The following is a 27,804-nucleotide window of genomic DNA, read 5'->3' as shown; positions in this document are numbered from 1 at the left end:
TGGCCTAGTTAGAAACAGCTAGGCAGAAAAGGCCGTGGGGGCCTTGGTGGATACCAGGTTGGACATGAGCCAGCAATGTGTCCTTGTGGCAAGGACAGCTAATGGTGTCCTGGGCTTCATTAGCAGTGCTGCCAGCAGCTCAAGAGTGACCCTTTACCCTTTGTTCAGCACTACTCAAGCTCTGTCTGGAGTTCTATCCAGTTCTGGCCTTGTCCGATTCTGGCCTTCCCAGTGTAAGAGCGACATACTGGAGAGGGCTCAATGAAGGATCATGAAGATGATTAAGAGAGTGGGGCATCTCTCATATAAGAATAGTCTGCAAGAGCTGGGACTGTTCAGTCTGGAGAAAAGGCGGCTTGAGGGGGAAGTTTATATTACAAATAAGTAGAAGGACCTGAAGGGAGGGTGCAAAGGGGACAGAGCCAGGCTCTTTCCAGTGGTACCCAGTGACAGATCCAGAGGCAGTGGGCACATGCACTGAATACAGAATGTTCCCTCTGAACATTAGGAAGCACTTTTTCACTGTGAGGGTGGCTGGGAGGCCGTGGAATCTATTGCTGCAGATATTACGAAGTTGTCTGGACATGGTCCTCAGCACCTGGCTGTAGGTGGCTCTGCTTGAGCAGGAGGGTCAGAACAGAGGATTTCTGGAGGTGTCTTCCAACCTCAAGTATTCTGTGATTCTGTGATATCTTTATATTTTTTTGACTGAAAGTTAAAAAAGCCCTGTTGCAGTGGTCTTCCAGAGATATCTTCACGCACAGTAAAAGAACATAAGAATTTCTGGTTCCTTTTAAAGTTAAGAATTGAACAGAATAGTCACATGTTATGTGTAGATGCCTGATCCATTTATATATATATATATATATATATATATGAAATCTCTGTACCCTTATGCAAGAGAAGAAATGAGTTGGAGATCTGTTAGATAAGTGATGTCTAGTTCTGAGCAGGATATGGGGAACTTGCTACTTAGTGGTATCTTTGGAGCTTGGTTGTCTCATAGCTAATGTTTCTAATGCTTATGGCTGCAGAATTGCATGAGAAGTGGATAGGTTAAAGTGTAGAGCACTGATGCATTTTATGACAGGATCTGTTCTTTATAATTTCCTACTTTTTTAGTAATTGCCTTTTGAAAGCTTGTCTTTGGCATGTTCTTTTTTAGACATGGTTGTTATCCTGAGGAGGTTTTAGCAAAATAGTTGTTCTCCATTTAATCACTCTTGGCACATCATTCTGCACATGAACCTCCTTGACTGAGACCACAGTTTTGCAGCTGTTTGGCCAAAGGGAATTGAGTTCATGTTAGGCCATATGAGAGAGTTGATGGTAATTGGCATCACTTTATGCTGCAGGAAAGCAGATGAATGAATGGATATTGACTCTGTGTTTTCTCAGCTCATCAGACTAGGTTCAGGCGAGTGGTGAAACATGCAGTCTGTGCTCTCTCCCTTGCATCTGTTTGGGAAATAGAGTCCTTAATTCTCCCAAGCCTCAAGCTGACCTGCAGTTCATTATCAGTAGTTATTGGTGTTGTCTGCTCCTAGCAAGTCCTTTCTTCTCTCCTTCCTCTGAGTGCCAGATGCCTGGTATACAGCAAGTTGTATTCCCTGCCTCAGACATGTACACACTTGTGGCAAACAGTCACAGTCATTTGCAAGCTCTAGGAAGGAGCTGGAACCAGCTACCTGCTGACATATTTCTTCATGCTTCACAATCTTCCTGAGATATTTTTTATCCCAGGAGAATCGTATTTGTGTACCCAAGTGTCAGGTGATAGTCAGTTTTGTCCTGTATGATTACAGTAGAACAACTGTGAGAATCCGTAGTAGAACTGGAGTTATGCCATTGTTGTTATATTTTGCCTCTACACTATAGTAAATAATTTTCCGTTGTAGAGCCTGACAGTTTGGTGTCATCCTTAGCTGTTCAGTTTAGAAAATTAACTCAATATATACTACAAGAAAATTAGGAACTTTTAGTCCTGCTCTGGCTTTAAGCTACAGTTTAGTTTACTCCCCTAGCTGTGAACAAATTTGAATTTAGTTTTCCATAGTGTAAACTACTTTTTGGTTGTGTCAATTCCTGAGTTCTTAAGGAAAGTCAAGTCTGCCTTGAGTGCTAGAGTACCCAGAGATACCCAAATGCAAACTGCAAATGTAGTTGTCCTGGTACCTTGATTTTAAAATTATAACAAGTATAGCAGCAATATCTCTTTTAAGAAAACTGATATACTAGATCTTTTCTCCCCTTAGAAGTAGGCCTTAGAGACATGATAATCTGAGCATAAGCAATGATAAAATCTGACGCTATACAGAATAAAGCGTGTTTTCTAGTCTATGTCAATATACAGGTTGGCTTAAAGTTTGCATCTGCAGCTTAATATTGACCTTCACAGTGCTTACTGTCAGGTATTAACATCTTCATAGACATCCTCAAAAACTTACATGTAGCTACGGAATGCTTCATTTAAAGATGTTGTTTATAGCATTTTGAGTAGGGTGACCTTTAAACATTTTAAATATGCATTCATACAGGTAGGCAGTGCTAATCTAAGCTGTGCTTTGTAAAAGCTTAGTTGAAGCTCACTAACAAGCAGGAGGAAGTCAAATGAATGAATTTTTTCTAGTTCCTATACAGTCATTGCTTTGCATTTGAATTCTTACAAGACCTTTCACAGAGGGATTTCTTTCCTGGCTGAGGATATTCTTATGTGCTTGAGTGGAAACATGAGAGGCTTTATACCAATACCAGATCGTTCTCTAAATATAGCCACTTCTAGTGGTTATTTTAAACTGTGAGTTATTAGGGCAGTAACTGTAGTTTGTTTGAACAAGAAGAGAGAACATTGCACAGTGAAGTTGTCTTATATGGAAATAAGATGAGTGGTATGTGTAGTTTGGACTACCACATGTAGGTGGAAACCAGAGAACTGTAATCAGTGTTTGTTTTTATATAAATTTGGAGTGAATATAAAGTGAATATAAATTCACAGCTGATGGATGCTGAAGCCAAAAATAGGGTATGTGATCAATCATCCCTTACTAACATAAGAATGAGAATATTTTTCTACGCTGGGTCAGCTAGATATTTTTCTGTTAGTTAAAAAGTTATCTTTTAATGGTTGCTTAGATTTTGTGCTTTTTTTTAAATTTTTTTTTTTTTTTGAGAGAGTGACTATTTTGTGTTTTCTGTTAGTTGTTCATTTAGAAGGGAGTTTCATTGCTATGCCTATGGTTGACCTGCAGGTTAGTCCACTGGAGAGAGGAAGCTGAAGCCCAGAGCAGTAAGAAGTTTCAATGAAGTCCACAGCCTGAAAATATTCAAACAATTCTGTGAAAAGACAAAAAAAACCCTACTTTATCTTTGAAGTTTGCTGGAAAATTGAATTGTTATCTGCTGGACATCTGCACTAGCTGAATCATCCTCCTAAGATTTTTTTTCTAATTCAGTGGTTTTATCCATCTGATTTTGTACAGTGCGTGTATGAGCTGTTCTGTGCTGCAGTTCTGGCAGGGAAGGGTGGCAGATAGAAGGGTCTCACAGGAATGTTTCACTTTAGCCTGATTGAAGAAGGCAGCCTGTAAGGCTTTTTTGGGAGAGATGTTTGCAGGCTTTACTGGGCCAGGGTGTCTGTGCATTTAAGCACAAGTCACTGAGGAGGTTGCGTGGTGTGCCCGGTGGATCTGCTGCAGGTTTCCATTAGTGCTCCTCTTGTCCCCTGAGGAAGGTGACATGAAACAGCCCTGCAAAGGCATGGATGAGAGTTTAGGAGTGGTAGATTGTCCAAAGCCATGAATGCAATTAGACAGGTAGAGCAGAGTAAATCTCTTGAAAAGGGTGCTGAAGGAATCCAAGTCAAAGAAGAATTGATATGCAGCATGGAATTTCAAAATTTAACCAGGAGTCATGGCATCTGGTTGATTTCCAGTCACTTCATCTCTTCCAACTTTTTATAGCAGTATATTGCCAAAAAATAAATTAATTTTTTTCCAGAAAACTGAGAGAATTATAAAAATTGTGAAGTATTGAGACCTTTGTCAATCCTCTATCAACCATTTCTGCTGCTCATCAACTCTAGCTAATACCAATAGTCTTATGTCAGCAACAGTCTGCAAGCATCCACAACCAAAGCGCCATAAGGTGTGAGATAATATAGGTAATACTCCAAATAATTGATTTTGCTCTTTTCTCCAGTTATAACATATTTTTAATTTTCAACTAAAAAAATTAATTAAATTAATTGCTTTTAAAACACCAATTGCAATGAGCTATTCTATACTCACTGCTTTATTCTCCTATCTCACTGGCTTATTGCACAATTGCATAATATTTAATAATAATAATGTGGAGATAAGCACAACACAGTACAGTTGCAGGCACAGAATTGAGGCCAAGAAGTGCATATGGATTGTAGGGGGAAATCAAGACCACCAAAATCTGCTGAAGCCCTCTGAACTATTTCCATAAAGGTCTGAAGGAATGTACTGTGTGTGTTAACTGATTTGCATAGAAGGCAAGAAGTTTATCTCCAGAGAAAGGGTAATTTACCTGCAGAAAGGTAACTCCACAAAGCCAGGGTGCTTGGGCACTCTCAGGAGCCTGGACACCCCAGCTGTGTTCAATACTAGAGCCGGGACAGATCTTTTTCTTTCTTCCTTTCTCTCTCTCTCTCTCTCTCTCCCTCTTAAATTAACATCTCTCTCCCTCTTCTCTTTATTCCTACCCCTTTATCCAAAACCCACTGCTGTGTGTTTATATGGGAGGTCAGGGACAAACACCAATTTCCTTGCAAAGGTTGTAATTTACCAACAAAATTTGGTAAGTTTTTGCAGATCCTCTGACATCATTCCTTTTGACCAGGAGCCTTTATCAATCTTACAGAATCTTTCAGGAAAGTTAGTTACCTCTTTGCATGATGCATTTTATTAACACCCCCACTCCATTTTACATATATATATATATATATATATATATATATATATATAGCAAAGTTCTTTGCAGCATTCTTGTGTTATTACATTTTCCTAAATTCAGAATATGAATATTTTTTGCCTTAGATGGTTGTTTCATACAAGGTCAGCTTGTATAAGCTTCTTGGTAGCTTTAGAGACCAGGCTTTTGAAGACTGGTACGTGAGTTCTTGTGCTTTCTTTCCTTCCTCAGAGCACTGCAGCTATAGGAATACTGGCTCAGTACTTTGGGTTACTTCAGTATCATGCACTGAAAAGCTGTCTTTTTGTTTTTTCCGAGTTCCCAACAGTTATAAGTATTCTTCTTGTTTTCCAAGATAAAACTTGGCAAGCATCTACTCTTGTGGCCTAGTTTACTCTCAGGTTCTTCTAAGGTGTGGAGCTGCAGCAGCTCTGGGAGTTTCCCCCTCTGTGTGCTCTGGAAGTGAGTCTTTCTCCTGCTTCACAGTAGATGGAGAGGCTGGGGAGAAGGAGAGAAGGTTGCACTGGTGCCATTATTCATGGCAAATGTCTTGTGTGTGTGTGTGTGTGTGTGTGTTGTGGAGCAGCTGTTGATGTTATTTGAGTCTGTAGTCTGGAGCAGAGGCTGGAAAATACATTCCTGCACCTTTTTGCTCTTAAGAGTCAAGCAGCCTGTGTATGAAATTTGAACCCAAAATAACAGTTGTCCAGCTTGTCTAATTGCTCATTAACATTTAATAAGGGATTAATTGTTTCTGTATCCCCAGAGATGTCCATTGATACTTTTTGGATGAGCACAACTGCAGATTTCTTGAGTAAACAATGAGCTTTCTCTGCAAGCAGCAGAAGTTTCTGACCACGCAGGGTAACAGGCAAAACTGGAGGGATCAGCTGCAGGGACAGGCTTGAAAATCTGTTTCTTGCATTGTTTCACTAGAAACAAAGCCGTGAGTCACTGCCAGTGACCAGCCAGACATGCCAGCACTCCTGCTGGTGCTGTGAGCAGAGTATGGGAGCACTCACATGCGCCCAGCGCGAGCTCCTGGTTCCCATTTCCCCTCAAGGGACGTGTGTTTGCAGAAAATACTTTTGCAGTAGAGAATTTGCTCTTCCTGGGGAAGCTGCAAACAGAGAGAAAATGTGTTGGGACCAGCACTGCATTTGTTTGTTTATGCTGTATGAACTTTGGTAATGCCTTCAAGTGTTCCAGCATTTGCCTTGTCTCAACTTCTGAGTTATACTTTATGGCAAATATGACACTGAAAAGCATTCTCAGAAAACATGGACTAAGGACTGTTTTTAGAAAGACCACACAAAGCTTGGCAGATAGAGCAAAGTTATTTCTGCAGCATTTATTTTCTACATAGTTTGGTTTTATTCAAAATGAATGCGAGGCACATGCTGCTTAGCTCGGCTCGTGTGTTCATACAGTTGATACCACAACCAGCACAGGCAGGCCTCCACACTGGAAAATGGCAACGGGAACTGGGAGGCAACAGGAGGGAAGTGTCACAGTGTTCTTATTCTACACTTTATTCATACCTGAGCATCCATCTGAGACCACTCTTGGATACTAATGGCCAGCTGGGAGGAGGTGAGGCCAGATCTGCTGGCACATTTTGGGATTCTTTAATTGCATTGTGAACAGTACTCAAAAGTAGGGTGTACATTTGCAAGGGAACCACTCTTTTAGCATAGTTTTTTAGTGCCCAGTGAGGTTTTGCACAGAGAGTGTAAGTTAATTTAAATAGTTTTATGTTTTATGGATTTAAACTTCATTGATGTCTATTTGATGACCCTAAGATCACAGAATAACAGAATATGATGATTTGGAGGGGTCCCATCAGGATCATCAAGTCCAACTTGCGGCCCCACTCAGAACTCCCCAAGAGTCATACGATGTGCCTGAGAGCATTTTCCAAACTCTTCTGGAACTCTGTCAGGCTTGGTGCTGTGACTACTTCCTGGGGAGACTGTGCCAGTGCCCAGCCACCCTCAGGGTGAAGAACCTTTTACTGATATCCAGCCTAAACCTCCCCTGACTCAGCTTTGTGTTGTTTGGTTGAGTCCTCTCATTGATCTTAAGAATGCAGAGATCAGTGTCTGCCCTTCTGCTTCCCCCCTTGAGGATGCTGAGGAATACAATAAGGCCTCCCCTCAGTCTCCTCCTGTCTAGGCTGTTCAGGATATAAAATAAGTAGAATAAGGCCTAATAACCTTAATTATCCCTTAGGGGGAATAATAATAATATTATAATAATAATAAATATCTAATGGGAGGCTATAAACTTCATTACTTCGGAAAGTTTTGACAAGATTTTACTTTGTGAAACAGAAGTCAGTGAGGACATCTTGAAGAAAACAGTGTCATGAACTGGCAGATTTTGACTGATAGATTTTTTTCAATGACTCATTTATATCTCAGGTTTTACTTCAGTCTTGACAAAATGTGTCTTACAGCTCAAATGGGATATGCTGAATTCCTTTGTGAGTGATTGGCCGACCATAATACTGGATATTCAATGGAATGACATTGCAGAAAACGCTAAAATTCACCAGCATTCTCGTGAGCTTTTCACTTCAAAAGTAATCTAGAAAAAGCATGGAAATATTTGAGGCTTGTGTTACAAATAAAGTTCTTAGCATCTGTGATGACAACTGTCCCAGGGCAGCTGGGGGAGCATTTGAAGGGGATGCCTGAAGGAATTAATTTGTTGACTGTTGCCTAGTACAGGGAAGCAGAGCAGCCACGACATTGTGACAGATGTGTGAAGACTGGACTGGGACAGACAGATGGTAGAGCCCTGTGCCTGGTGACATCCGATGGCCTGAGGTGAATTCAGATGTGTTAGGTGGTTTGCTGAGTTGGACAAGGAAGGATTTGATTAGCTATTTTAATTAAAATAAATATATCAAAATTCAGTTGCTTACAGTCAGCAGTTAGATATGCTGTAGAAAGCCAAATTCTGCTTCCTCAATGTCCTAAATGACTAAACATTCATACCATTGACTGGCATACCATTGGCTATGTCTTTGTTCCTTATATCAGAGTATGTGCAAGGAGTTGTTTTTTGCTTTTGATACTAGGTGATCCTCACTAATTTTGGGTAGTTCAATTACCCTGCTTGGAGCAGAAGCTCCATGACTGAATCTCCTTCCAGGGATTCTGCAACTACTCAGGGGAGAGAATCTTAAGGCATCATCCCCTCCCCACAGAGGTCCAGAGCATCCTGTAAAATACTTCATGAACTTTATGGATATCGAGACCATCAGTAAATTCACCACTGTGTGTATAAGAGATGTTGTGGAGATTACAGTTATATATCTTGGGACTGTTTTGCTAAACCCTTCTCCAGTTTTGTGGATTTTGGCTCAGTCTGCCTGTACACCTTACACCCACCCTCAGTAGCTACCAGCCCCTGCCAAGCAGGTATGATGTACAGGACTGCAAGCCTAGAAGCATCCCTAACAAACTGAAGCCAGTCCTTGAAATGGCTAATTGATGGATGCAATTGTGTAGAACTCTAGGAAATGTTAGTCATGGGCTAATGTGGCTGTGATGTTCAACACCAATAGATGTGCTCCTTTACTGAAGGTTTCATGATTGTGCATGTTCAGTCTTCACCACTGCATGCGCCTTGTCTGGGATGAAGTTTGCTGGGGCAGAAGATGAGTCACTGCAGCTGCTTTCTTGCTTAGGATCAGTTACTCAAGAGTGGCCATTGAGTGACTAGAGCAGGAGCTAAGGGGCAGCTCGACAGCAGCCAGTGATAAACTCATTACTAGACAGTGATCTCCAGCAGTTTTTGGAAACTGATGGTGTGGCGAGGCCAGTTCCCTCAGGTGACCTGTGACCAATTACTGCCAGCGCTCATCAGGATCTGATTAGCTCACCTGTAAGCTCTTTCTATAGCCAGCTGTTTCAGCTCATATATATAAATATGTGCCTCACCTGTCTGCAGTTCTGTTTGCATTTTAGGATGTGAGATCATTGATCAGCCCACCATTAGCCTGCCAGTTATCCCAATGATTCTGGTATAAAAAAAGAATATGAAACTACTACACTTATGTAAAGCAAGAAACTTAACTCATAGGAGTTCAACTTCTGATGCCAGTGAAACCAAATACGGATTTTAAGGTTTTTTTTCCATCTGTGTGGGACCTGGGGCCCAGCTGAGCATCAGAATAAACATAATTTCTACAACCCAAGCAGATCTGTAGTTTTCCTTGGAGTGATAAGGTTTGTGGACAAAGTTTACATTTTAGTTTATCTGATGTAGCTCAGAGAGACAGAAAAGTATTCAGGCAGATGAGCTGTTTTCCAGGGTAATGCAGTAGGCCAAGTCATTCGGCAGATGCCGAGAGAGCAGATCCAGGCAGTAGAAAAGTTTAGCTTTTATAATCTTGCATTTAGTGCATCCACATGGTTTGCAGATGTACTCCAGAAGGCCACCAGTTGAGGTTTTTTTATTTCCCCAAGCGAAAACCTGGTCCGGGACCTCCTGTGCATGCTGTGACCCTACTCTGTCATGCACCAAAGCCAAGTCATGATGAGCAGACTTCTTTCCCTGCTCATGCCAGCTCCAAAGCTTACTTGCCCTCTCCCTCCCAGGGCCACTGCTTCCTGTGACCAGAGTCTTTTCTGCTTCCCAGATTAAGTCTAGGATTGCTTCAGAGCTTGGCTTAGATGGTGAACTCCTCAGGCTTTTAGTTTAACCCCTTTGGAGCACAAGGACATTACTCAACCAAGAAATCTTTACTTTCAACATAAAAGCCTGATCTTCCAGATTATGTAAATCCAGACATGAAGGAACCAAATCAGGGTTGGTTGGGTTGGAGCATCTCTTCTCTTTCTTCAACTCTTACTCCCCATGGCGGTTCTTAACACTCTGATCCAAGGAGAAGTAGCCCCATAAATGCCCCCTTTTAAAACACAAGATGTCCTTTGTTTCATGGTCTGGCTCACCAAATTCCTTATGTTGGCTCCCTGTGGGCTGCTGGCCTACAGTTTCATGTGGATTGCAGGTTTGATAGTTTTTTTTCTTATCATATCATTATGATAAGAATGCTGCTCTACTACGCTCATATCACAGAGCATGTTATGTGCACATAATACAGAGCAGACCTCATAATCTATTACCTGCATACTCCACCACATCACACCATGTGCACCTGTGTAAGCAAATAAAAGGAGTGATGAGCAAAGTCAATAAACAACATAATGCAAAGGAGTGAAATTTCATATTTTTCTGCTGAAGGAAGGATGCAGTCCACTAGGGCAAGCAGCTGTGCTGGAAGAGATGTCACAGTGCATTCCCCTGTGTGCTTGATCCTGATGGAAACATGATTTAGCAAAGAAATAGAGTTAGTAATGAAAGAGATGCAAAATATGAACACATACATGTGTGGTGATTCTACAGTACATTCTACTGTATCTGCTTTTTAACATTCCATGTGCACTGACAGCAATGGAAACTCATTTAGGATGCCAAAGAATAAAGAAAACACTTTTTTCAATTCTTTCCCATCCAGGGATTCATGGCAGAGAATTTTGTGTCTCCAAGTATTACCTGTGTTCTGTTGACATATACCAGCTAATAGAAGTCATGGAGCTGTCTTTTGGAAAGAGCTGTTTCAAGGAAAATCAGAGATGACCAATAAAAAGTTGTGAGCCTTTGTGTTAGCAGATGAAAAGTTGTCGAAATTATGTAATGAGTAGCGTGAAAATGAGAACTGAGTGGTGTGAACAGCAGATTACTGAGACTGATTGGCTCTTTGGAGCAACAGAAACAAAATCTGAAAGTGCATAAAAATAGTTGAGGTCATTGTGAAAGGAAAAATCCCACATGCTTGTGGCTCGGAAGAGACAGGAGATCTGGTGCATGATGTAAGGACCTTGGGACTTGAATGTGAACAAGGAGAGGAAGTATCCCCAGTGCAGTCGAGCAACTCCTCTAAATCAGAAGCAGAAAACATCAGCTCAGGCTGGACCCTTGCCAGACCTTCACAGGCAAGCTGACGGATGGAGGCTGGAAGACTTTTCCAGGGTGGCAGTGGCTGCAAGCCGATGCCACAGTCACAGAGTGTTTCAGGGCTAATTGTAATAGTTTTGACACGCTTGCTAACAGCTGTATTTCTGAACTTCCTGGGGGAGCAAAGGCCAGGGCAGGAGATGGAGCTGATAGTTAATTCATTAAGCTATCCTTTGGGAAAAGAGCCTGGGAAAATTTATGGCCCAGGGCTGGCAAACAGGAGTTGTCTGGCCTGGTCTGATGAATGTGGCAAGAAAAAGATTAAATCATTAATTTCAGTCCCTGTAGGGAGACTCAGTTTGTAGAGTAAGTTGAGCTGGAGGGAAAGCTGCTAGAGGAACTCCTGGTGTCAGGTTTGTCCATTTGGCCAGAGGAAGGTGGGTGGCTACCTGGGTGAACTGCCTGTGTGTTCATCACACCAGGCAGTGCTTTTCTAAAAAATTTGTTTGTTTTTAATAAATACTACGCAGCTTTGTGAGAGTTGGATGCCGTGTTGACTCCCTGAAGAAGATGGCTAGCAGAGGGGCAGATCTGCTGGGGAGTTCAGGTTCCCTCCCTGCCTGGAAGAGCAGCCAGCAGCGGTCGGGTGGGACCACAGGCTTTTTCTGCAAAGAAGTGACAGCTTTAGGCTTGAAACTGCTGCTGCCCTTTGCTGTAGACACAGAAGAGAAAGAAAAACCTTGACAATAGCAATGCATGTCAGTCACTGCATACAACGAACACAAAAAACCCACCTCCTGCTTCTCCTCAGCTATTTTCACAGAGCTACTTTTAAGAAACTATGGAGGAGACAAGGAGGCTTAAAGAACAGAATGTTTTTCCAGTGATGACAACACTGATTAGTCCCAGGGCATACCATGTAGGTAGTCTGATGTGAATCTAACAGCTTATCAGAAATAAAATAATGTGTGGCTATATGGGAAAGAAAACACCAGTTATACCCCGCAGCATCAAGTAGCTTTGATCATGGCACCACCCTGAATGCTTCGGGACTGAGTCTCATTATGTTCATTAATGTGGGCCAGGCTTTTCCACTCAGCCCTGCATATGTTGTGAGTGCATCCATCTGTCCATGGGAGAAACTGCTGCTGCAAATCTCCTAAGGGTCAAGGGGAAGGGATTAAACACCAGCTCTGGCAAAAGCAGATCACTGTTTGTGTTCTTGTGGACACTCTGAAATGAGTTATCTACCCGTATCGTTTTAATCAATCCCTTTCCACCAATGAGGAGAAACAAATACGAGGAGATATACCTGAAGAAAATAAGAGTTCAGGCAAAAATTAACACTAATAGTCTAGTTAAAAAGGTGCTGAGATGTCACTGACTCCTGGGGAGCAAGGGGAAACTCAAAATGAGGGAGTGACCCCCAAAGACTGTGCCCTCCTCAGGCGACTCCATTGTCTGGGAGACAAAAGGAACACGGCAGACAGACCCCGCCCGGTGCAGCCTTCTCCCTGGATCAAAAAACCGGGAAGGCAGGAGCTTCCAAAGCAGTTCTGGTAGCGGGATTGCTGGTGTAGCCGCGACACTCCAGCCCCGCGATGTCAGTTCATGGGGTGCTGGTGCTACAGCTCTTCACCGGGGGGAAGGAACCATCTCCCCAAGCTCTGGAACAGCGTCCTCCAGCCGCTACGGCTCCAGCAAAATACACACTGCAACATTCACTCAGAAACAGGTCTTGATGCTGAAATGAAGCTTCTCGGGCTGCTGCTGCTTTTTGTCCACAAACCTGCCAAAACAACCTCCTCTGAAGGCAAGAAAAAAACAAAAAAAACCCCAAAAAATCCTACGAACGGGGGGGAGCCGCTGGTTTGAGCTGGAGCTTGGACGCAAGAGGACTCGGCTTGTGTGACCCTGGCTTTAAAAGTCCCGTGTTTCCTTCCGCATTCCCGGTTCTTAGAGACACTGTAACAATTTTAGGCACAGATAGATGTGAAATAAAATAAATTTAAAATAAATAAATAAAATTTTGGGTTATCCACCGCACTGTTGCTGCGTTTTCTAACCTGCAGGATCCAGCTGAGGAAGAGGGCTTGGGGCCTCCATGTGCAAATTTCATTTGCAAAATTTTGTCCCTCTGGTTGTTAATATTTTCAACTAACTTTTTCTGGCCACCTAAGAAGACTTCACAGGTCTCAGAAATGTGCTGCTTTTCTACCTGTTTTTTCTCTCTTTATTTTTTTTTTTCCTAATAAAATATAAAAAGAAATCCCAAAACTAAAGTCAAGACCCAAAATCAGGATTCTGAGATTCCATGGAAGGCATCAATAGATTAACTTTTGTCCTAAGAAACCCTGATAACATTCTTTCCTGTTCCTGTATGGGAAATACAGAGAAAATCAAAACAGGACTCGCAAGTGTTAGGCATTTCTTTCCGTTTCTTTTTTGTATAAATGAGTATCTAATCAAATGTAAATTCTCAAACTTTTCCTGCTTCATATTTCCTTATTATTGTTTCTCTTGGAGCTTGCTGCTTACATTCAGTTTTTCTTGTAAAGCTGTACTGTGGCTGAACTAAGTGAACAGCTGTGTCAGACATAAACTCCACAAAGAGCCAGAACAAATCTGTGGTTACCCTTCCAAATTTTTACAGAGAAAATATATAATTGAAAAGCTAACTGGTAATTTTATTTATCTCTGTGGTTGTTTGGAGTTTTTTTTTTTTCCAGTTTTCTCAATGCCGTTTGTTTTAGTTTATTAGCCAGCATCTGGCTTTTTGTCTTGTTTGTGCTATTTACAGAGAAAGCAATCAGTGTAGTTTCTGTGCTCTTTTTTGGAAAAGGCACTATTTCTGATCTCAGCAGCCCTTTCTCCTTAGCCATTGATATAACCACTGCTGACTGATCTACTGATGCCCACCTTTATATATATATGCTTTTGGAAAACTGGGGTGGAATGACTCATGGAGTTAATGCATCACCAACCATAACTCAGAGGAGCTCTGTACAGAAGTGCTTATTAGAGCAGCAAGATGACAGACATTGATTCAGGAGGATTTTTAAAATCTCATCTTTCCAGTCTTGCTGCTGCAGAGCATAGTTGCATTGAGGAGGGATAGGCTTGAAGCACAGTGTCCTAATTCCCCCCAGGCTCAATGTTTTGCTTGGACATGGAGGAATGTAAAATGAGCGCATGCTTGGCCCTGTAAAGTTTGAGTCAGCTATCAAGCAGAATACAGTCAAGTTACATGGTAGGTAAAACATCATCATTGAAATGTGAGTAAAAAGTGTATGATTCACTAGCCTGAGCAGCGGGAGAGTGGTGAGGGAAGCATTTCTGAGTCTCCTTTCTCCCATCTCTTGTCCTGGCTCTAGGTGTTTGCCTTCACCAGGCATCTGCTGGCTGTTAGCAGTCAAAGGTTGTTAGCAATCCCTGGCTTTTATCATGTCTGCAGAAGCTTGTCTTTGCTTAGGAGCTAGCAGGTCTTACTGATAGGGCTTTAAACTAGATATGTCAGGGAAGGGGACAGCGCCAGGCTTGCCCTTGACAAGCTGTGGGGTGACATACCAAAGTTAAAGGGACAGGGTGCAGGTGAGGGCCCTCAGCCAGAGGACCTGAGATGCGATGGCCACACTGGAGCACATCTGATGTCTTTTGGAGACAAGCCAGGGATTCCTGAGGTAACAGAAGCCAAGAAACACCAGTGAAATATCTCAGTGAAATTAGAGGGTGTTTCTCCAAGAAGGCAACATGAGCTGACAGCTCAGCTGAAGTGCCTTTGCACCAGTACACACTGTGTGGGCAACAAACAGGAGGAGGAGGAAGCTGGTGTGCTGCTGAGAAGTTATAACCTCGTTGCCACTACTGAAACTTGGTGGAACAAATCCCATGACTGGATTGCACCTACGGATGGCTACAGGCTGTTCAAGAAAAGTAAGGGTGGAGGGGCTGCGCTCTGTGTTGGGAGGTGGACTGAGTGTGAAGTTCTGTCTCTGAAGAATAGGTATGAACAGGTTGAAAGCCTGTGGGTAAGATCCAGAGACTGAGACAAGAAAGAGGACTTCATGGCTGCCCAGCCAAGGGGTTCCTGCTGACAAAGCCTTGCTCCAGATGCAGGAAGCATTGTGCTTACAGGCTCTTGTCCAGCCATGGGCCTTCAACACCAGACAAGTGACACGGTGAGCTGTGGGCAGTCCAGGAGACTCTAGTAGTGCTTGGAGGATAACTTCTGAAGCCAGGTTATAGACAGCCCTACCAGAAGGGACGTGATACAGGACCAACACAGGTTAATTTGGGCCGTCAAGATTGGAGGCAGCCTGGGCTGCAGTGATCATACACTGGTGAAGTTTGCAATCCTGAGGGATATGGATCAGGCAAAGAGAAAAGTCAGAATCATGAATTTTAGGAAAGCAAAATTCCAAGTCATCAAGGATGTGGTCAGTAGGACCTTCTGGGAAACTGCTGTGTGGGACAAGGGAGCAGAAGAAGTCTGGTGGATCTTTAAGGATGCTTTTTGTAGAGCACAAGAACTAGCAAAAGGTGGAGAAGTTTAGACAAGGAAGGCAGAAGTCTGGCATGGGTTAGTCAGGACCTGCTGGTCAAACTAAAGGGCAAGAAAGAAATCCACAGTCAGTGAAAGCAAGGACAAGTATCCAGGGAAGATTGTCGGGTGACAGCCCAGTTGTGTAGGAATGGGGTGAGGAAGGCAAAGGCAAAGCTGGAGCTCAACTTCGCAAAGGTCACAAAGCACAAAACTAAGAGCTTCTACAGGTGTGTTAGCCAGAAAAGGCAGGTCAAAGAGAGCATTTACTCCCTCAATAAACAAGGCTGGCAAACTGGTAACTAGGATGAGGAGAAGGCTGAGGTGCTCAAAAATTTTTTGCCTCAGCCCTCACTGGCAGCCTCTCTTCCCCATGCCTCTAGAGTGAATGGACTGTAAAATGTGGCCAGGGAAGCCAAGGCCCTCAGAGACAATCAGGTTTGTGACCACTTGAGGAACCTGAGCATACATAAGTCTATGGGACCTGATGAGATGCATCCCAGAGTCATGAAGGAATTGACTATATTGTTGCCAGGCCACTTTCCATGATACTCAAGAAGTCATGTCAGTCAGAAAATGAAAGTTCAGCTTTCCTGTATTTGCACAGCCTCTTACACTGCTTAGGGCTGCATCTACCTCCTGATCAAGTAATTGCTGGAAATTGCATGCTTGTGTTTCTGTGTCATCAGGCTTTTCCTAGAGTTTTGTGACTACTCTCATGTGCCTTCCTGTGATTTTGAAGAGTAGCCCTCTCTTGGTACCTCCTGGATGATTGCTGTAAATTAAGTGGCATGGACATTTTCAGGAGGATTGTGGCATGCTGCAAAATGAAGTTGCAAGTTACATTTTTGAGCGGCTTCATCAAATTCTCCACAGACTGGAAAATAACCTTCTATTACTGCCACAAACAAGTGTAGAAAGTTGTCTGCTTCTTTACTCCAAGCAGCTCCCCCTTCTCCTTGCTTTGCTCTCACAATTGCTCTCTGTCTGTCCCTGAGGTCTGCATTGTGAGACTCTCCTTTCTGCATCAATGGCCTGTCATTGCTGGTACTCAAGTACAGTTTAGGGTAAAGGCCATTTAGTGAATGCCAGCATTCATTTGGAAGAAATTTAGCGTTGGCATTTTCTGTGCTTGGTACTGCCAAGTGCCATGCTCCCTGATCCTGATTAGCAAAGCATTTAAACTTACACATAAAGCTCTCTATGAGTGCTCATATTGATTTTAGTGGAGCCAATTACACATTTCAGTTTTCAAAAGAACATAAAATTATTAGGTTGGGAGTGAGAGCACTCTCTTTCTGGAGAGTTAATGAATATGTAAAATTAATCTTTTTTAGAAAAAGCAACCAACCTCCACCCCCAGTTAAGAAAGGAGTTTATGATTTTTGCTCTTGTACCTGTGGTGAATCAAACCAAGTGGGAGCAAGTGCACAACACAGACAGCATAGTCAAATTTACACTGACATCATCATCCAGATTGGAAATCATAAGAGTTTTTCTTTTAAACCACTATTTTCATAGAAGAAACCTTAGTCTACATATACTTAAGTTTTAAAAGCTGGCAGCCATTTAAGCCTCATAGCTGGTAATTTGAGGCTTTCATGTGAATGTATTTTCCTATGTCAATGCTAATTTATTTCCCCCCCCCAAAAAAATATTGCTATTATAAGAAGGATCTGTTTTCTGTGGGGTTTCTCTTGAAGTACAGACAAAAACAGGGCTGACTGCTAAACTGAAATTGCCAGGCATGGATTCTGAATTGTAGGTTTCTTTGTAAGTAAGATGATCCAAATTCAGGGTAGCCTAAGAACATAGATTCTTCATCTGAATAGGATATTATCAATTACATCAATTAAAAACAAATGTTCAAGAAGCATTTGACTTCTGATGGAGTCTTGATGATTTCCCTCTATCTTCCTGTGAAGAAACACGTGCACCTTGGGCAGGCATATTCCAGCAAACAAATGCTGTCTGTGCTGACTTGAGTGAGCTAACTAGATTAATGCATGAAAGTGGATGCTGTGGACTCCCATGTTATTTAGTGGCAGATTAAGTATTTGGCATGCACATTAGGTGACTATTTTAAAATATTTATTCCTGTGTTTATTTTTCTTTCAAATACTGCTGCAGTAAGAAGTTACTTGTACTTAACCAGTGATTTTGTCTTTCCCCAGTAGACTAAAACCAGACAGCAGATACAAAGAGAAATTATGATAAGAAGCAAAAAAAATTCCATTCCCTAAAAAGGGAAAGAGAATGCAGCTTTTCTGAATTTGCACAGCCCCTTACACTGCTTAGGGCTGCAGCTATCTCCTAGCAATCATTTATCCTACATCACTTGAACAAAATGTACAGTACAAACGGGTTGCTGGGCACTGTGTCTGCAGGTGAGAAAGGGAGCAGATGCAGGGGAATGCTGTAACATGCAGTTCCTAAAGAATCTGGTGTTGTCAGAGTGACTGTCTGCTCATGGCATCTTCCTGGGAGTCTATGGAAGAGGACTTTGGGAACCTCATAAAGCAGATCTTTACCTGTGCTTTGCCTTGAGGGTGTGATGACCCTCCATGCAGATGATTTTTTTCCATTGGAGAGAATACTTCTGAAAAGGCAACAAGGGAGCTTCTGGGAAGCAACCCCAGGGTGTCTTGGTAGAGTGAGAGGGTTCAGGCAGGATTTGGGAGGGGATTTGTGTGCCTCAAAGGCAAGCAATGTATTTAACATCAGTGGGACTACTGACATTTCTGAGCTATCCAAGTATCTACGTATGCATGGAAAGTGACAAGCTCTGTGGTCAAGTGAGATGAGATTAAAGAAGAAGTGTATGCTGTGGAAAGTATGATGTGCTGCTGGGTAAAGGGCTAATTTGACACAGGCTCTGACAGCACTTTTAACTCATGCTTGCAACTTAGGCAATGAGAATTAGTATCAGAAATGGGATTTGTCTAATACACATTGACACTAGGTTAGAAGGATTATTTTCCTGATAGTCTATGGGATAACATTTCAGACATGGGTGTCCTAGTTTGTCTTACTGTTTTGTTTTGTGGTGTGCTTTTGTTTTGTGATTTTTAAAGTTTATTTTTAAGTTTTCATTTTTTGTATCACTTTTTTTTCTGGCATTGCATTGCAGGTTTCTGTGACTCCTGTAGTCCATTTTGCTTTTCTGATGACATCTTAGTAGAGCCTCTAAGACCATCCTTATGCCTCACTATAATTTATTTACTGTTGCCTCACTTTTCTACAAGTTGTTTCTTTTGTACATTTTTGCCTTCTCATGTACTTCTGGCTTGTCATTGCATACTTTCATTTTTATATGGAAGGCTGTTTTAGACCTTGTCCCAGAGAGTAATTTTAAAATAATCTTGGCCTGCTCATATGTTTAAATGTTGCTTTATATTTCACAATGTTTTGAATCAGCAGACTTGAACATGTTAATTTTACTACTTAGAAGTGTATTTCTAGTTTTACTCTTTGAAACCAGAAGTGCTTTGGGAGTTTTTAGCTCCAGTGTCTCATTTTATGTGGTTTATTTTTAAACCTACATGAAAATAAAAAGTTTTGATCTATAAAACACTTGAATATTCCTGCAAAATATTTCTGTGTGCAAATTGTCTTGTCAATCAAATTGTCTATCTACAGCTATCAGTGGGTACTGAAGGTACTGAAGTAATAATTTGCTTTACACTAAATATATAAATAATATATAAAATAAAACATATTGTCTCAAAATTTCCAATATTTAAAAATTGTGTTTAAAAATGGTGGGAGACACATGAAGTCACATTTGTGTGAGTACGGTAGGATATCAAAAGGTTAAGTGTCTTAGCAGATGAGTGGTGGTCTTGACTTCCTGACCTAGTCCCACAGCTGCCATTCTTTCCTAAATAAGTATTTCTTCCAGGGATGCAAAAACAAAGCTTCTGACATGTATTATTCTGGTGTGTGTCTGTCCCCAGGACATTACATTTCTGTGGACACATCCTACGAGGGTGAGAAAGCAGTGCTGTCCAGCCCTGATCTGTACTCCGAGGAATGGAGCTGTATCAGACTGATCTATCAGATAGCAACAACTTCAGACACCTCACCTGATCCTGCCAGGCTCAACCTGTACCTGAGGCAGGAAGGAGAAAGTTTTGATCGTTTGCTGTGGTCAGCCAAGGAGCCATCAGACAGCTGGCTTATAGCTAGCTTAGATTTAACAAACAGCACAAAGAAGTATAAGGTAAGCTCAGTTTTAGAAGATGCCACAGGCTTTCTGGTGCATATGTTGGGCTGAACAAACTTCTTTTTTTAATATATGCAAACCTACTTTGCGCCCTGTTCTTGGCTTTCATTTCTGAGGATGGCAGCACAAGTCAGCTGAGCCCTCTGTCCTAGCAGCCATCAGCAGAGCTGGCATGAGGCAGTGCTCTGACCGGCAGCCGTGTGGAGCAGCTCACAGGGACACACGGCCAGCTGAGCCCTGCCGTGAGGATGCTTCATCTCCTGGTATCCCTGCGGAGCTGCTGGTGCCACGTGGCAGATACGGGAACTCCCAGGTCCTGGGTCTGCAGCTGCACTCACTTATTCCTGCCCTCTCTACCTTTCTGGAGGGAGTCAAATGCTGACAGAAGAGTATTTCTACCCAGAAGACATCGTGTTGCATCACTCACAATAACATCTTGCATAACCACAGCTGAGGAATATGGAGTTCCATACTCTTAAATGAAGTGTGGGAATTTTTTGCCTTGTCTCATTGTCCTTCAGCATGTCTTCTTTGGCTGAAGAGCACTGGCTCTATCTGTAATGCATTCTGCCAAGCTCTTTCAGCAAAAGCACACCTGGCTGTAAGGATCATAGTTCCCCAAGAAACATGTAATTTGTTCTCCTGTTAATCCTGTTTAAATATGCAAGGTACTAATGAAATTCTAAAATTGACAGTTTGGTTTATATTGTGCAGCTTGTACTGGAAGGTGAAATGGGACAAGATAAATCCACCAGTATAGCAGTTTTTGAAATCAAAATAACTTCTGGATATTGTATTGGTAAGTACTCTCCTCTTAATCCTCATATTCTCTGCATAGAAAGGAATGCCTTATTGGCAGTTTTAAAACTTTTTATGAAAGATCTGGGTTTAAAAAAAAGACAAAAAAAGGTCTTTTCCTAGTTGAAAAGTACACAGCCATATTCTGTACAGATAATTTTTAAGCTAAGAGTGCATGAATTAGTAAGTGGGGTTTTTTCACCTATCTCTGTGAGATATATATATATATATATATATATATTACAATTCCAAATCTATTTCTTGTTCAAGCAGAAACAACTGTTATATTTAAAAAAAAACTTTGCACTGCTTCAAATACTAGATGTAACAGCTGCAAGATTATTTCTGCTCTGTGCTTGCTCATGGCTTCCTTACAGTGTCATCTTTAAGCTGCAGAGTAAAAACTCTGCTGATATATATATATATATATATTTATACTTACAGCCATTGCCTCATTACATTTGCTAAAAACTGCTTATGGAGTTCAGAAATTCCAGTGTCTAGGAGACTGGGAGATCTTCACATTTCTGGAGAGCTCTGGTGGAGTCCAACCAAGTTGTCAAAATTCTTTGGCTCTGTGAAGGAGACAAAGCAGTTGCATTACTGTTAGGAAATACTTACCCTGCTTTGCTTCTTGCCTTCCCTGATTTACAAGTAAAAGTTCTGCTTCCACTATTTACTATAAGGAGGTGGTATATTTAAATCTGCTTTATTTAGTTCTAAATTACAGCAGTCCTATCCTGGCAAATGATGAAAAGACAGATTGGTCCAAAGAGGATGAAAATGAAAATTTTATCAAAAATTTATCAAAAATTTTGGATAGGTTTGCTTTTATTTATTATAAGCTCTTAAATGCTGTGCCCAGTTTTATAATTACAAGCGTTATCTACTGCGCCATATGTGAAGTGCAGCTAGTGCTTAGTAATTTGCTCTCCCCATTTCTGTAACGAAAATGTGTGCACTCAGCTGGTGTTGTCTGCAATTACAGAATGTGACTTTGAAGAAAATCATCTTTGTGGCTATGTGAACCGCTGGAATCCTAACGTCAACTGGTTTGTTGGTGGAGGGAACATTCAGAATTCTCAGTCTATCCTGCCCAAAGACCACACACTTAACAGTGCACTGGGTAAGTAACAAATGTAGAGCAGAAATATAGTGGAAAAATCTGAGTCTGTGATTCATGTATGTATGACTCTCAAACTGCGAGTTATTATTATGTGAGTTCTTTCCATTGTGGGGTTGGGGTGGGGATGGTAAGAATGATTTATGGGAAAAAAATTTAGCAGAAGTGCCTGTAAGTTTTATAATAAGGTTGTTACACTCTTTGCTAGGATTCAAAAGGACTCGAGAGGTAAGGGCAAAATTTTCAATGTGAGAGCAGGAAAATTCAACTTTCTGTGTATTCTAAATGTGTGGGCCACAGGAAATTTTAGATTCTTGTACTGCTGCTCTGTACATCTGGCAGGGGTTTTATTTCCAGTGGCTATTGAGAAAATTGAGTAGGAAAACTAAGGTATCAAAACATGCTTGGAGAATCTTGGGTTAAACTGTACAGTTTAGAAGTTTTGTTTCTTTCAGTCAAATGTAAGTGTGTGCTGTTTGTACATCCCCTCAGAAGCATAAGGCTGGGAAGAATTACTGCAATTTCTGCTCATGCCTTGTATGAAATGCTTGTCCTGTACACCTTGGTCAGGGAAGTGTTTTTTACACAGCTGTGAAATGGGTTGTGGGATAACTTCACTTTTGCACAAAGTACCACAGCAGGTGATGGCCAGGACCTCCAGCTGCTGCTGCACACTGTGTGTTTTGGATGGCATGGTGCTTGTGGCAGTGCAAGGAATCACATCTCCTGAACAGCAGAGCTGGTCCTCTTTCCTTAACTCATGCCGCTGTGCCATTCTATTTCTTTCACAATTGTGTGAGTTGAGTACAGAGTGTCACTCCATCCCTGCATCACCCCCTGGCACTGAAATGCTGGTAAAATTTTGATGAAAGTTTAAACTCATCACAACTTCAATAGCCGACGGTGGATGAACCTATTAAACAAATACTGTGACAGGAAATGCTCCCAGCTGGGAGGGATGTGTTTTCTTGTAGCCAAGGCATTTCTATTTCACACCAAGCCATCACTGCTGACCACTTACTGAGAAAACCTTGAGAAGCCTAAAGAAGAGCTTTCTTTTTGCAAGAATTGGGCTGTGAAGGTGCATCATCTAGGGAGATTGTAGCTAAGCTATGAGATGTGCTAAAACTGCAGAACAAAAGTGAAGCTGAGAACTTTGCAGGCAAGTATTGCTGAAGTCACCAGTCCCTGGCAGTGGGAAATCTGGAGGAGACCCACAGCCAAGCAAGTCCTTTCCCCTCCTTTCAGCAGAGTGAAGTGAGAAATGACATCTAAAGGTCTGAGACTGCTGTGTGCTAATTAATGTTGTGGTGCCCACACAAACCGAATGGCACAGTTTGCAGTGGTCATGCTGAGTTACCCCACCAGTCTGACACTTCAATCATCTCCAGGCTTTCTTCTTCTGAAGACCCATTTTTTTGTTCATCAAATACTGCTTGATGCTGTGTTTCTGGGAGTGCAGAAGAAGAAAAACTACAATGCACAGCATGTTTGTGAACGTGGATGTGTCCTGTTTAAATTGGGGTAGCACTCCCAAAATCAAAGTATTAGAAGCTGTACCCTTAGGAAAATCCTGCAGGTCATTTTGGTTCATATTCATGATGGGAAGGTACTCTTCTCCTATGTAATGCATTTTTCTGTTCATTAACATCTCCCAGAAATCTTCTTTAAGGGTTTTACATAAAAACTCCAGTCCATGCAGTAAAAAATAAGACATTTATAAACCAAATCCTAGGTACACTGAGCAGATATGTAAGGTCTAAAAGCAAACAACAATTTGATATATTAAGTTAACTGCTGTTTAAAAGATGAGAAAACGCATGGCTTATAATCTTGTTCATTTACTTGGATTGCTTCAGTAAAAGTTGCACTTGAGAGAGACAAAATACTCTACTGAGCTGTTGGGAGGCAGGGAGTTTACACAGTTGTTGCACATTTTTCCATTTATGAATGGCTCCCAAAGCTTAGAGTTTGTTAAGTTTCAAATACAGATAAAGATATTATTTCTAATAATAATAAAGACTTAAGAAAAGAAAGACCCAAGACTGACTGTTTTTTCCAGTGGTATTTTAGCCAAACAATTTTGGGTTGCACATAGAAGGAAAAGAGAGAAAAACCCCCTACCTTTTATAATTAAAATTTTCTACGAAGCAACCGTTGTTGGCCAGGTCATAGATATATACCTCTACTCCCTGTTCATCTGCTGATACTTCTTGTGCATGTTGTCCTTCAATGAGTGTCCTTATACCAAGTTTTTTTCCTGCTTCTAGGTCACTATATGTATGTGGACTCTGTTTATGTCAAACATTTTCAGGAAGTGGCCCAGCTAATCTCACCAAAGACCATGGCCCCAATATCTGGCTGCTTATCTTTTTATTATCAGCTTAAGCAGGAAAGCAGCATTGTTTTTACTGTTTACCTCAGAGACATGAGCGGCTTTTATGAAGAGATCTGGAAAACAGACAGTGCACTAAATGCAGACTGGGCACTGGCAGAAGTTGACTTCAACGCGCCGTATCCCATGGAGGTAAAGCAAGCCTTCCTGCACAGTCTAGCTGTGAATCCCAGCTTGCCTCAGACATGAGTGCCAACTCAGGCTATGCCAGGAACATGGCAGGGACCATCCAGTGTCTGAAAGATGGCTGTAAAGATGGTGATGATCTGTGATTTCCTTCCTTCTTTGCGTAAAGGTCAAGGAGGGATCACTTTCCACACTCATACTTGATTTTGAAGACAGGTGGTGTAGTGCTTGATCAGGGAGGTTGTAGAATCTGACCGATGGGAGGTTTTTTAGTTGCTGAATAATATCAGGGTTCTCTCAGTTCCCTATTTCTGTGACTCTATGATCCATTTTTGAGGATGCTGAGTATCATAAAATAGTGCATAAGAAAAATACTGCAGGAAAAAAAAAAAATAAAAAATATTTGAGGTCTATTCTCCACCTTAGATCCTGCAGTTCACAAAGGAAAGTCCAGACTTGAGTCCTAAGAGTACAGTAGTCCTTAAATGTGAAAGACAGCTCTTGATGGTTATTATAATGACTTTCAATAGTATCAGAAAAAAACGGAATATTTTATTCCCTAGTGTTTTCTAAAAAATACCCCAAACTTAGGAGACTGAAGTAAACAGTGTATATGTATCATATACATACATATATACTTACATGTACATTTTACACATATATATGTAATTTTTTACATATACTCTCTATATATACTTTTAATACATGGATTACAAATAAATCCTACTTGCTTTAATTCTACCTAAGTTATTTTTAAATTCACCTTAAACATGTAGATTTCCAGAAATTATTAGGGGTAAAGCTAATTTTCATGAGATGTTACATAGCTCTTTTACTCTATAAAGTCATTGATCATCCATTTAAATCATCAGACTTGAAAGGAAAGGAAGGCAGCTCTCATAAGGCTTCATAATACAGAATGGTAAGTGAATTACTGATTCAGTAAATACAAACTAAAAGGGGAAAATCAGTCTTAGCACTGTCGATGGAAATTAATTAATGATCACTTAAAGCTTGGCAATACTGTCGTTGAGTTTGTGAAAATATCCTCTGATTTCCTGGTTGCAGTAAAAAATCCATCCAGAATGTTGGAAACTATCCATATGGGAATAAATAGCAAAACACAGGATGTTGTAGCACTGGGTGAATGCACAGGGAAACCTTGTGTTCAGCAGGATGTGCAACTTCAGCTCTCTCAGTTAAAAAAAGATTAAAAAAAGATTAAAAAAAGATTAAAAAAAGATTGAATAATATTGTCCTGGAGGGAGATGGAGATAATTAAAAGTATGGAGAAGTTACGTCAATGAAGTAACAGTTTTCAGCCCTTACAAAAAAAGATGAAAGTAGAATGTGGTAGAGGCTCTTAAGAGTCATGAAGGACACAGAAAAGATTAACTGTTCCCTGTTTCTCAGAATTTACATTGCTATTCCAAGTTCTCACTTACCATGTAACAGTTTTAAAATAAAATGAACAGAGGGTCTATTCATATATGAAACAACTGTAGAACTCACTTCCACAACGTACCTTGGATAACCATCATTAAAATCAGTTTAAAAACTGATTAGATAAGTTAATGGGAAAGAAAGAGTCCATCAGGAATATAATGTAAGGGAAGAAGCTCTGAAAGCCTGTCATTGTCTTCAGTTCTTTATGTAGGTGCGTGCTGCTGGAAAAAAGACGCTGGACTAAACTGGCCTTCAGTCTACTCAAGGAATTTTTATATAATCTAACACAGTAATTATCTCAGAGATAATTTTATAGAAATAATATTAAACCTTAACACGTAAGTTCTTCAGTTGCTTCAGGAGGGTCTTCCTCCTTGTTTCATCAGGGTAAAGGAGATTGATCAGGATTCTTTCACTAGCTCTCCTAGTTTGCCTTACATCTTCATCAAAATATCACAGGCATTGCTTTCAATGAAAAGAGTCTCACTCTGAAAGCATTTGTCCTTATTTCCTTGCTTTGTCCCTGGGGTTAGCTCTCAAAGTTTTCCTGTATCTCAGAGCTTTGATACTTAAAAGAAATTTTAAGACACTTCCTCAAGAGTTATAGATGGTCCTCACTTACTTGAGGAAATTAAGCCCCCTGGGAATGACTAAGTACAAGCATTTTTTGATCTTTGTGGTAAACAAATCACAGCTTTTCTGGTTCTTAAATAAATTCTGTGCAAGAAATCTTCCCTGACAGCTAATGCCAAGTTTCATGGGTCTGAGGATGTTTACAGAAAACTGTAACATTTAACATTTTAATAGCAGAGTAATGAATGCAAGGGTTTTTTAGCTCTTTATCCAGAAGGATTCTAGATAAAACTGGAGCTCTAGTCAGTACAGACTGATGATTGTGAACAGTGGTTTTGTATGATACAATGGCAGAAGCCTTACTACATCTTTAAAAGTGATGCTTCTTAAAGCAGAAGAAGAGCTATGTTCCCTTTGGTGTTTCCTTGACCTTGAGTGAGCAACAATCTAGTGCCAAGGTCAGGCTCTGATTTATATCTCTAATAGGTGATTTAATTTAATTTGTCTCAACACTTGCAACCCTGTGTGAGATGTGCTGGAATCTGTCTGGGACATCCAGTCAGAATTCTGTATTTCAAAAATGTGTACCAAAATTATTGCTGAGTATTTGGCAGACGAATAACAACTTACTATAATTTCTAGGTAATATTTGAAGTTGCTTTCAACAGTGCCAAGGGAGGTTATGTTGCTCTTGATGACATTTCTTTCTCTCCGGTTTACTGCAGCAATCACACAGGTATGATGAGCTCTTACTACTATTTACTTCCCTTGTTTTCCCCTTCTGCCTTGCCACTCAGAACTGCCAGTGAGTATTTGCAATTTTGGTGCTACCTTCTCAACTGACCAGCACCATTGGGCTCCTCTTTCTTCAGAAGACATAACAGCAGATAACACTAGTGCCATTCATTTTTTTCTGAAACCAATCCTTAATGCTTCTTTTCCGAAGACCTTGCCGCAGGGTCCTGCAGCTGGAATGTTGGACTGGATATGCTGTATTTGCATCACTGTGGGTTTTGAGAAATTACCACTTGCAAGCCTGTTGCAGAAAGAGAGGGTGGATTTTCCCAGGTGTGATGGTATGAGGAAGAAAATGCCCGGGCTTTTCATTAATGCCAGTGAAGGCATTCTTCACAGCCACATGCCCTGAGGTGTTTTTCAGAGCCAAAACATGAACCTTGCCTCTCTGTCTTCACTCTTTCAGGAGGTATTACTCATCTCAGGCAGTGGCATGTCTGTTGGGTATTTGTTAGGTTTTCACAACAGCAGACACCACCTGAATGCCTGTGACCTCTGATGCAGAGGCACTTGGGACTAAGGACTTTGCCATTTGCAGCTGCAGCCTCTTAGCTAGCTGGTTGCCGGAATTTTACTGTGGCACTAAACACTAGTCAGAAGTAGATTAGTGGTTTCCCACTTATGCCATCTATTTCTTTGGTCATAAATTTGATTTTTTTGGCTAATTCTTTGAAGTGATCAATGAAAGAGAGACTATTTTTTCCCCCTTTTGTCTCAGAGTATCAGCTAGCTTTGCCTCCACTGCTGAAGTATCACTGCTGAAGGAGGTAGATTCCAGACACATTAATCATTAATAATACACATCTCTTGGCTGAGTAAATCCATTGTTTCATCATCTCCTCAATGCCTTTTTGGTATTTGCTTTGCTTTGCAACGAA

At 41.1% G+C, this 27,804-nt stretch overlaps 1 protein-coding gene across 3 annotated transcripts in view; it reads left to right on the top strand.

Moving 5' to 3' along the window:
* The window catches only part of MAMDC2 (MAM domain containing 2), a 56,420-nt gene that overhangs the window by 9,150 nt on the left and 19,466 nt on the right, over positions 1 to 27,804 (top strand). For all 3 annotated transcript variants that reach the window (XM_005532880.3, XM_088054228.1, XM_088054227.1), the window contains exons 3-7: positions 19,402 to 19,667; positions 20,385 to 20,469; positions 21,457 to 21,594; positions 23,862 to 24,118; positions 26,774 to 26,867. In XM_005532880.3, the coding sequence (XP_005532937.2) occupies positions 19,402 to 19,667; positions 20,385 to 20,469; positions 21,457 to 21,594; positions 23,862 to 24,118; positions 26,774 to 26,867 (840 nt within the window). The remainder of the gene's footprint in view (positions 1 to 19,401; positions 19,668 to 20,384; positions 20,470 to 21,456; positions 21,595 to 23,861; positions 24,119 to 26,773; positions 26,868 to 27,804) is intronic.

This window comes from Pseudopodoces humilis, chromosome 4, assembly GCF_049639895.1.
Source record: "Pseudopodoces humilis isolate 2021_Gansu_Grassland_sample_001 chromosome 4, ASM4963989v1, whole genome shotgun sequence".
NCBI classification, from domain to species: Eukaryota; Metazoa; Chordata; class Aves; order Passeriformes; family Paridae; genus Pseudopodoces; species Pseudopodoces humilis.
Note: the sequence above shows the minus strand (reverse complement) of the source record. Positions and strands in the feature narration are given on the sequence as shown.